The 11,700-nt window shown below is 38.9% G+C and overlaps 1 protein-coding gene across 1 annotated transcript; it reads left to right on the top strand.

The window, feature by feature from the left end:
• LOC113033428 (aquaporin-3-like) lies at positions 1-5,755 on the top strand. Its single transcript, XM_026187209.2, has 6 exons — positions 1-209; positions 3,157-3,283; positions 3,422-3,559; positions 4,096-4,211; positions 4,305-4,522; positions 4,615-5,755. Exons 1-6 carry the CDS (start codon positions 102-104, stop codon positions 4,823-4,825), a joined length of 918 nt encoding a protein of 305 aa, XP_026042994.1. The 5' UTR covers positions 1-101; the 3' UTR covers positions 4,826-5,755.
• The last annotated feature ends 5,945 nt before the right edge of the window (positions 5,756-11,700 follow it).

The raw sequence follows: 11,700 nt of genomic DNA, 5'->3' as shown, positions 1-11,700 counted from the left end.
TCCTCTCAGCTTCACAGGCACTCAGGAAATTCTACCAACTGTGTGTGTGTGTGTGTGTTTGTGTCATTTCTCACAGTCTCTTCAACCTGTGACAAGAAGACATGGGCTGGCAAAAGCATTATCTGGATAAACTGTCCCGCTTCTTCCAGATCCGCAACCTGCTGCTTCGTCAAGCCCTGGCAGAGTGTCTTGGCACTCTCATCCTTGTGGTAAGTGCATGTTTGTGTGTGGAAGCGTAAGAATGTGTGCACCTGTGTCTGTGCGTGTATGCATGGAATTCATGTATAATCTCAACACAACATTAAAACAATATTCATCCTTTAAATAATGCTATCTATTATGAATAACCCCTGCTCACCTGTTATATACATATATATGTGTGTGTGTGTGTTTGTGTGTAGGATCCCAGAGGCGCAACCTCACCCTTTCTTCACATAAAAAGGAGTTATATATGTGCACATGAACATGGAAGTTAATACATGCAAAGTAATGATGATAATTCAGTATGAGGAACAGCACATTTGTTATTGTTGTTTTTGTTTTCAGTATCAGTATTAAAGACAGAGGCCGACAAAAGATGAAATAGAATTTTATCTTGCATTGTCTCAAACATAAAGGTTAAAATAGGCATCAAAACAATAACTGTGAGGTGGACAACTTTTGCTTGCTAACTGAAATATATAGATATACTGTAGAAATATAGACTCCAGAGTATACCATTAAAAGTTGTTTATTTTGAAATGACGCCAAGAATAAAATGGATTTTACAGTTAATAATTTAAATTCTAGCAGGCAGCGTATTCTTTTAATGACTAAACATGATTAATCTTGCAGCACAATGTGATCTGTAAACCTGATAATAACCTGATAATAAACTCACAGAAGCAGGCTACCCCTGATTAAAATATCCCGTGTATGTACATATATATGATCTACATTTGTTTTGAGCACTTTGGATTGATCTATGTTAAATCATTATGGGAAATTAGAAATATTTGACCTGTAATGGTGTAACTCTTGGTGTGACTACTGATAGTACACAAAGGTGTGGTGAAGTTATTCATCAGGACACGTTCAGTGGCAGAATAATAGGTGCCACATTTTTCTTATGCAATAATATCTTGCGTAAAAATTCCTCTTTCTTCTTAATTTTTGTTTGTGATTTTCAATGCCTCCAGATGAACTCATGCTCACTGGGTGTGTGCAGCCGTGCGTGTTTTAATATTGTCTGAAATTCATGGTAGATTTGCTCACAAATTGACCATTGCATATGGAAAAAATTAGTTCTAGTCAAAGGCATTTAAAATATGTCATGAACTGACTGAGTAACTTTTCTGTTAGTATAGCGTGCTTAAATGCCTCATCACTGAGTCTAAACTGGCTTTGACCTTGGAAGCCATTTAGCAGCAGCAGCATCAGCAGCAGATTGTGTCTTTGGTTGCCACTGGTGTGCTAAACCCATGTGAAGGTGGAATCCATTTTCCACTTCAAAAGCAGTCTGCTTTCATCTGGAGAGTAGCTGTTGGAATTCCTCTAAGGCTCTTCATCCTGATTTTAAAAAGATCCCACAGAGACCGGTTTCAGGCCTCTCACTCCCAGACAAATCCTAAGTGTCTGTTTCAGTTGGCTGACTGCTCTGCAGTTCTTTTATAAGCTCCCTGACTGTGCTAACATTTGGCACTATAGATGTATGAAATGCTGAATCGGCAACTTGAATGTTTGTTGCTGGGTTGCAGTTAAGCTACATTATGACAGAAACATATGAAGTAACTGTAATTTGTGAAAAGAGCACAGAATCACTGAATATGAGCACTTCTAGAAGTGCTTCTGCAAGCTGGAAGTAGCTCTCCCTGTGTCCAAATTTAGTATCAGATTTAAATGAGACCTTTCTGGTGGAATGCGATCTAAATCAGGAAATGGACACTCACAAGCTAATGGCTGATCATTTGTAATCCAGTGCCTATGACATTAAGAAGTATCAAAAAGACTTTGTTCACACTCCTAAAAATAAAACAGCTAAGCACAATTCTAGCATAAGACTCAGCTATATCCTATTTTTCCAGCAACGGCTGGTCTCATCGTAGGAGGAGAGTTTACACTGAGCACAGTGATAATGAGCACTCCTCAGGCGCCAGTCCCTCTAAAGGCGGTTCCCTCAGACTAACCTCAACGAAAAGAATCCTCTTCATGGGGCTTAGAGCACAGAAGCCTAAGCATGGACGCTTACATACTACACTTACAAGCACATCCAAAGAACACTCATGGATATATGCACAAATATAATCACGAGGTACTCTGAACACACAGTTTGACATATCCTGTTTGGTGCTGTTCCATCCAGCCATCCATCCATCTTCTTCCACTTATCTGGGGCCAGGTCGCAAGGGGCACCAGCCTAAGCGGAGGGGCAAGACCTCCCTCTCCCCAGCCACCTCGTCCAGCTTATCCAGGGGAACATCAAGGCGTTCCCTGGCCATCTGAGGGATATAATCTCTCCAGTGCGTCCTTGGTCTGCCCCAGGGCCTCCTCCCGGTGGGACGTGCCCGGAACACCTCACCCTGGTGCTGTTGATAAAGAAAAACGTTCCCAAACCATCTTTATCCTCTTTCCAAGTGGATTAGGACTTGTTTTTCCCCCTTCTTGGATAAATCACTTGGGAATAATGACAGTTCCCCTCCGATCAAGGTCAACATACTGACCTTTCTGTACATGTAGTGTAGTCTTCTCCTGTCTGCCCTTGTTAAAACAATGGATTTCATTCAGAGCAGGTCTCATTCAGTGGGTTTTTGTTTTACAGGTCTCACAAATAATGATAACATTCTTTAATCTCACCTTGACTGACTAACAGGGCCTCTAATGTACAATACTTATATTGTGAGATGCTGAGTATGGTTGATGTCGTACACAAAACTTTGTAAAGTCTTGATATGCAGAATGCATTTCTCAGAGCAATTGGAAAGGTTTTCTTCATTTCAAACAAAAGTCAATGCAACAAACGGACAGAAAACATTTAGTCAAATTTAAATAGACCCATTTAAACAAAAACACACATTGAATTTTTCATTATATTAACTGTTCTACAAGAGAAACAACCAAAAACTAGTGTATTCATTTATTGGGACCCAATTGAACTTGATTTCTCTGCTCTCTCTCCAGATGTTTGGCTGCGGTTCTGTGGCCCAGTTGGTGTTGAGCGGTGGTTCCCATGGTATGTTCCTTACTGTCAACTTTGCCTTCGGCTTTGCTGCTACGTTAGGCATCTTGGTCTGTGGCCAAATATCAGGTAAGCAAACTGATTTATTGATGTTTATGTTATGTAACATGTATTTAGAGCTTTTTTTGTTTTACTTTAGGCAAGGCTGTGATTTTGTGTGATTATGGACTGCACACACTGACATAATGTCAACATCTGCATTTGCAGGCGGCCATCTCAACCCAGCAGTAACTTTTGCCTTGTGTCTGCTTGGAAGAGAGCGCTGGAGAAAGTTTCCCATGTACTTCCTCTTTCAGACAATTGGTGCTTTCTTTGGTGCTGCTATTATTTTTGGCATGTACTATGGTAAGTGAAGACTTCTAGTGATGAGTCAGAATTATCTTATTATATAATTATTAGATAAATATACAATATATATATACACTCAACAAAAATATAAACGCAACACCTTTGTTACTGCTCCCATTCTCCATGGGATGGACGTAGAGACCTAAAATTCATTCCAGATACGCAATATAACCATCCCTCCCAAACAGTGGTTGTGGGCAGTCTGAGGTACACCTGTGCACTACTCATGATGTCAGATCAGCATCCTGATGTGGCACACCTGTGAGGTGGGATGGATTATCTCAATATGGCAGATGTGCCCACTACCACACATTTGGACTGATTTGTGACCACTGTTTGGGAGGGATGGTTATATTGTGTATCTGGAATGAATTTTAGGTCTCTACGTCCATCCCATGGGGAATGGGAGCAGTAACAAAGGTGTTGCGTTTATATTTTTGTTGAGTGTATATAATTATCATATCTTATTATTTAAGCAGCAACAACAGCAATAATTAAAAAAAAACAACATCTTATTATTTGGATCCCATTAGATGCCCTGTGGGACCATCCTGCAAGTTTTAATGTGACTGGACCTGACGCCACAGCTGGCATCTTTGCTACTTATCCTGGAAACCATCTCACCCTTGTCAACGGTTTCTTTGATCAGGTAGTCTTTTGAAATGCAAACTGGTTTTATACACAAATTTTAAGAACAGAATATAGATGGGATTCCCTCTTACATTTCATTTTTACCACACAGATTATTGGCACAGCAGCACTGATAGTTTGCATTCTGGCCATTGTGGATCCTCACAACAACCCTATCCCCCAAGGGCTGGAGGCCTTCACTGTGGGATTTGTGGTTCTGGTCATTGGATTGTCTATGGGCTTTAATTCTGGCTATGCAGTGAATCCTGCCAGAGACCTCGGACCACGTCTTTTCACCGCTATAGCTGGTTGGGGGAGTGAGGTTTTCACGTCAGTGGACAGATTTGAACTACTTTTCCTTCACATTGCCTTTACAGTGATCCCTACTAACACTTACTAACTCTTATTCTGTCTCTGTCCAGGGTTAGACAAGGCTGGTTCCTGGTCCCTGTTTTTGCTCCATTCCTCGGTACCTTCATTGGTGTAATGATATACCAGCTGATGGTTGGTTTCCACATGGAAGGGGAAGTACGTGACAGGAAAGAGAGCACAGAGCAGGAGACTGTCCGACTCACCAATGTGACTTCCAAAGACAACTCCAGAGAGGCTGTGAAAGAAAGAAATGAGTGTTAGTCCGTTAGAGAGATGTCACTTAAAAAAAACATGCACTAAATACATAGTATCCCACCCTCACTTACTTCCTGACACAGCTATTGTTCTCAAACAATTGTTTCTGTTGGGACTTCTCCCCAGATAGATGTCAGGTTACCTTCTGTACAGTTGCATGTTTATGTGTCATAGTTTAGAGACTGACTGTGTGAATTTAAATATGAATTCAGAAGCAAAGAATTACATTAATTCTTTTATGACATGAACTTTCAGATTTTAGTATCTACAACACCAGACTTAACAGTATTGTATGCTTTACACCAATTTAATTTTAGATAATCTTTTTATGGAGTTTTACATACTTTATATTCTGTATATACTTAGTTAGATTAAAATATTTTTAAAAATCCTGTTCTGTGCTTTTCTCAGCCCATTTCAGTGGGATATTAAAACAATCAAACATAAGCATGTTCAAACATTTGTCTATCTTGTCTATATAATGAAAGTAGTACATTTCACTTAATGTAGGCGCCACTCAGTGACATTATCATACCTGTGCAAACTGTTGCCTCTGTTATCTTGGGTAGAGAGATTGTAGCGAGGGTTATAGGGATATAATCTTTCTACCCTTTACAAAGACAATCTTGAAGTAACTAAATCTGCTTCTTTCTTATATCCACACGTGTTTCATTTTTGACCAAATTTTCTAAACAAATGTTATTTAAAGATATTAAATTCCATTTCCATGCTTGAAACTAGTGTGAAAAAAAGTCTTATTTCATAGAAACATATTGCCTACGTTCATCGGTGTCTATTGATGAGTGTGTTTTTTATATCCTTTTTGTCCTTTACTAGGTGCCAGACTGGACAGTGACTCTTTAAATTTTGTATGTAGGTTGAGGGGAAATGCTTTTGAATGATTGCAGTAAAGTTCTCCTTTTTGTTTTTGCATAACGTAAGTGTGGTTCATGTTACTCTCCTGATATTCCTTTTTCCTGTTTGTCAGAAGTGCTTCTCATTTCTGAACGTGACTGTACTCTGATTACATGAGATAAAAAGTACAAAACATTGTCATAAAAATAAGCTAAAGTGACACATAAAGGTTCACTTCTCAGACAGACTAGCTTGCGCCTATCCCCTTCTGACAAACTAAATATATATCTTACAATAATGAACAATTGTGGGAGCAATGTATAAAAGAGTAATTCAGTACTTTGCCCTTCATACTCACTGTTTTCACTATAGCTAGGGCTACCAACAACGCCACCTTTGGAATTTCACCCAAAGAAATAAGTACTAACACCAGTAAGGTACACAGGTTTGTTCCACTAATATGAGGCAGGAGATGTGATTTCACAATTAAAAGTTATACTTCGTTACTCAAAGAAAACTTTTTTTAAAACTCTACACATTCAACCATAACGGGAATGGGGGTTGGTGTTCAGAACTGAGGATGGTCAACTTGACGGGGAGACGATTTCAACAAATAAAAAAGATAAATAGATCACCCCAGACACTTGTGAGCATGCACTCAACTGCGAAGAGAATCTGGCACCAACCACACACACAGCACATAATAACAGTCAGCTGGGAAACCCTCCACCACCTTCAGCTCTCAGCCTGGAAGCAAAAGGGACGAAATCAGCAGGTTTATACACAAAAAAAGGATAAATTATACGTTAAACTTAATATTAACAAAATCCTTTCACAATTTACCTAACAACCGTTCCTTAACAAAAACTACAAAAGTTAAACAATACTTGATAAAATAAAAACAGTTCAAAATGAACCCCACCTCAGACACACAACCCATATACATTAAAATATTTAAGGCCCGGGTTAGGGAATCAAACTCAGTCGCTGCTCAACCAGCAGAATTTGTGCTTGTTTGTGCTTTTTCTGCCTTTAGGATTGTATTTTCTCTCTTCACTCACTAAGGTTAATTATGGAGTTCCACAGGGTTCAGTGCTAGGACCAGTTCTGTTTACATTATACATGCTTCCCTTAGGCAGCATCATTAGAAGGCATAGCATACATTTTCACTGCTATGCAGTTTACACTCAACTTTATCTTACGATGAAGACAGATAACACACACCAATTAGTTAAACTGCAGGAATGTCGTAAAGACATAAAGACCCAGATGAACTCTGATTTTCTGCTTCTTAATTCTGTGAGCAACATAGTGAGGAAATGGAAGACCACAGGGACGGTTCTAAGGCCTAAATCTTAGATAAGCAGAGGCAAATGATGATGAGAACAGTCATAGTCAACCCACACACCAGCTCCAAAGACCTGCAACATCATCTTCCTGCAGATGGTGTCACTGTGCATCGTTAAACTATTCAGCGCACTTTGCACAAGGAGATTCTGTACGGGAGAGTAATGCAGAAGAAGCCTTTTCTGCACACATGCCACAGAGTCACTTGAGGTATGCTAAAGCACATTTGCACAAGCTTCATTTTGGAATAAGGTGCTGTGGACTGATGAAACTAGAGTTATTTGGGCATAACACGAGGCCATACACGTGGTGGAAACAGAACACAGCTTTCCAAGAGAAACACTTGCTGCCCACAGTAAAATGTGGTGGCGGTTCCATCATGCTGTGGGGCTGTGTGCCCAGTGCAGGTACTGGGAATCTTGTTAAAGTTGAGGGTCGCATGGATTCCAGTTGATATCAGCAGATTCTTGAGAACAATGTTCAAGAATCAGTGACAAAGTTGAAGTTGCGCCATGGCTGGATATTTCAATAAGACAATGACCCTAAACACTGCTCAAAATCTACTAAGGCATTCATGCAGAGGAACAAGTACAACATTCTGGAATGGCCGTCTCAGTCCCCAGACCTGAATATTATTGAAAATCTATGGTGTGACTTAAAGCAGGCTATCCATGAAACCATCAAACCTGTCAAATCGTTACACTTCTCAAATATCATTGTGTTCATCTGCTATATGGTATATTTAAATGAAATTGCTGATCCAAACAACCGATGATTTATGAAGGAAAATCATGAAAATTATCAAGGGTGCTCATACTTTTGTAATAACACTGTACAACGTCTTAAATAATCATGCCCCATCTTATCTTAATGACCTTATAGTACCACATAACCCCATTAGAGCACTTTGCTCTTTAGTTAGGGCTGGATCAGGTGACCCTGAATCCTCCTTTAGTTATGCTGCAATAGGTGTAGGCTGCTGGGGGATGCCCGTGATGCATTGAATTTTCTTTTTCAGTCACCTTTCTCACTCACTATGTCTTAACAGACCTCTCTGCATTGAATCATACTTGTTATTAATCTCTGACTCCCTTCCACAGCATGTCTTTCTCCTGTTTTCCTTCTCTCACCCCAACGAGTCGTGGCAGATGGCCCGCCCCTTCCTGAGCCTGGTTCTGCCAGAAGTTTCTTCCTGTTAAAAGGGAGTTTTTCCTTCCTGAAAACAGCCTATATTTTCAAATGGATAGGTTTATACCTTTTTCTTTTTTCTGTCTTAATGACAGATGTTAACATCTGAATTTTATTGAGTCGGCCTGTTTTTTTTTGGGGGGGGGGGGGGGGGGGGTTCTGCATTAGCTGGCTTCACAGTTGGAAATAACTATTATGACAACAGCCGTTATCAGCTTTCTTATGTTGCTTTTTCCGTTTCAGACACTCTTTGTGCTCATAAGGTGCCTTTCATGCATCACATGACTCTTCTTCAACACAAACTAATCCCTAGGAGGGCGATCTACACCAGAGACTTTGATAAAATGTACACTACATGCCCCAATTTTTTCCAGTTATTTATTACAATTCAACTTGTTTAAGTCCAGTGAATAGCTTGAAATGGTACAAAGGGAAGTGGTGAACTGCCAGAGGTTTAAAAAAAAGTAATGTTAAAAGTGAAAAATTCTGTACATGTCCAAACTATACAAAAGACCTTTTACAGGGAACACAAAATGGGTTAACAATTTAAAGCTGTTCCGCAGCAATGGTTGATCGAACCTTGAAAGCTGGCGCTACTAATTCCTACAGGTGTTCCAACTTTTCTGGATTACTTACAACCCCCTCTTGTCTGCACAAAAGCAGTGTTGGAACAGACTGTGGTACCATACCCTTGTGAGCATCAGGTGAACAGTATTGTATTGCAGGAAAGAGGCAAGTAACAATGGAAGAGAGACACACCATCATAACACTTAAAAATGTAGGTCTTTCCTAAAGAGAAACTGCCAAATTCAAGGTGTCAGTACAATTTCCTTCACCATCAAAGGCACTCAGAAACTGGTCCAAACTCTGACAGGAAGCCACAACTGATAATACAAAGCCACAACTGAATCAGAGGACAAGTTTCTGAGAGTTAACAGCTTGCGTGATAGGTGGCTCACAGGGCAACACTTTCAAGCACAGTTTAATAGTGGTCATAGTAAACAAGTCTCAGGTTCAACTGTGAGGAGAAGACTTTAAGTTGCAGGTTTGACAGGACGAGTGTGATGGTTTGGGGCTGTTTTGCTGGATTCAGGGTCATTGTCTTGTACAGAGTCAGAGGCACCCTGAACCAAAATGGCTACTGCGGCATTCTGCATTGCCATGCAATACCCTCTGGTATGCACCTACTTGGTCAGAGGTTCATCCTAAAGCAAGATAATGACCCAAAGTCCAAGCTAAGCCAGAATTACCTCAGGAAAAGAGAACAAGATGGTAAGTTTGAAAAGATGGAGTGTCTAGCACAGTCTCCAGACTTAAACCCCATCGAGCTGGTTTAGGATGAAATGGACAGAAGAGTGAAAGCAAAGCAACCTACAAGTGCCACACGTTTATGGGAACTTCTGCAACACATGTCGGAAGAACTTACTGAAGAATATTTGATTTCTATTGTAGAACGAAAGCCACGGGTGTGTTCAGCTGTTATTTCTGCCAAAGGTGGCTACTTTGATCTGTCAAAAGTTTAGAATACATTTTGGTCTATAAATTGATTCAGCAATTTCTTTTTTTTTTTAAACTCCAATTGCTTATTTGTATCATGCTTTCATTAGAGACATTAATCTGCAGAATTTTCAATTAAAAAAAGACTGGAAAAATTGGGGTGTTCTAAAACCTTTGACTGGTAGTGTATATACAAAAGTCTATAACTGTGGCAAAAAGATGAGATTAATCCAGCAGAAAATCATTAATCTAGTGATCTAGGAAACACTGGTAAAATAAACATTGCAATTTTATTATCAGAACACTGAGTGCGCTCTCAATGCTGCTCTTTCTTCTTAAAATGATAGCTGGACATCATAGCTCTGAAACTTAAAAATGAAAACATTTAAACATTAAATGTTACCGTCCCTTAGATTTGAAGAGGTGCTCGTGAGGTTTTCTAGTTGCCACAATTCTTAGCAGTGGATACAAATCAAGTATAAAAACTTTTATACATCTTCAGCGTCACCAAATGAATCCAAGCAAAAGATCACATTTATTTGTCCATGAAAAAAAACAAACCTGCTTTTACTGGCCATAAAAATGCTGCTTGTTCTAGCAGGTCTTCTACCTTACAAGAAGTTTTGGAGTAATCATAGAGGTGAGACACATAAGCTTTTAGTATTACATCTACCGCCAGTGAAAGCTCGAGTTAAAGAAGGAACCCTTCTACCCAAAACAGAATGTTTTCATGCTAAAACAATATAATACTTTCAATATAACATTTCACATACCAAGTATATTCATTCATTATTACATGGTTTGGTACCGAATGTACCTATTGAATCCCCATTATATCCTTTAAGCCACACTATTTGCTCATGCTGGAGTTTTATCAAAGCATTTGCAGCTGGCTAGACTTACCAGCTAGACAACATTTTTTCACAGGAAAGATGAAATACAGATATCAGAGACATTGACAAATGCACAGATGTTTTAACCTAATATCATAATGTCTGTCAGTATGGATTAAAGCAAAGAAGAAGTAAACAAAGTAAGAACACTATATGAATTCCCCGGGCAAGTTCAAAGAACTTGCACTCTATGTTTGAGCAATAAAAATGTTTTCACACATGAACAGACACTTATGGTCTGTTTTGCTATGCGTAGTATGGAACATGTTGGTACCATGTGCAGGCCATGTGTGATAAATGCTATGTACCCTAAAGCTCCAGAGGTTATAGTACTTCAATACTTTGGCCAAGGCTAACCTGTGATTCAGTGATTTATTTCTCCACATGATCATCAACAACAGAATATTTAAAGGCTATGGAAAATGCAATAACCCAGATACCTAAAGTGCAGCACAAAGCACATTTAAAACTCAGCAGTATTTCAGTGTGTAATCTTAAAATATTTGAAGCCTTGTGTTTTGCCTGTAAATCACAATTAGTATCAAAGTGAACAACGTGTGTGTGTGTAGTGTGTCTATGTATTTGGAATATCCAGTTTTAAATCTGCAAAAAATGTTGGGATGATGTGTAAAATGCAAATAGAAATAAAATGCAATGATTCACAAATATCATACAACCATGAATTAGTCACAATAAAACACAGAAAGCAAATTTATGTTTAAAATGTTTACATTTATATTAAATGAGACATTTTACTATTCAATTAGAAAATATTAGCTCCTTTGTAACTTAATGGGAACAGCCTGTCTCAGAAAGGTTGGGATGGGGGTAAGAAAAAAGACTCGATAAGTAAATGGTACTAAATAGAAATATCTGGAGAGAGATTTTGCAACTAACTAGGATAATTGGCAACAGGTTAGCAAGACTAGGTCATGAACATCTTAGGCAGAGGTTCAATAATGGCATCTAAAAAACATAATGTTCCACCATGGAAAAATTCTGACAAGTTTTAGTTCATTATCTACTGTAAATATATCAAAAGTTACCAAGAATATGAGAAATCTAAATCAATACATGATCCTCCGTCCCTCAGATTGTATT

The sequence above is a fragment of the Astatotilapia calliptera genome, chromosome 12, assembly GCF_964374335.1.
Source record: "Astatotilapia calliptera chromosome 12, fAstCal68.1, whole genome shotgun sequence".
In the NCBI taxonomy this organism is placed as follows: Eukaryota; Metazoa; Chordata; class Actinopteri; order Cichliformes; family Cichlidae; genus Astatotilapia; species Astatotilapia calliptera.
Note: the sequence above shows the minus strand (reverse complement) of the source record. Positions and strands in the feature narration are given on the sequence as shown.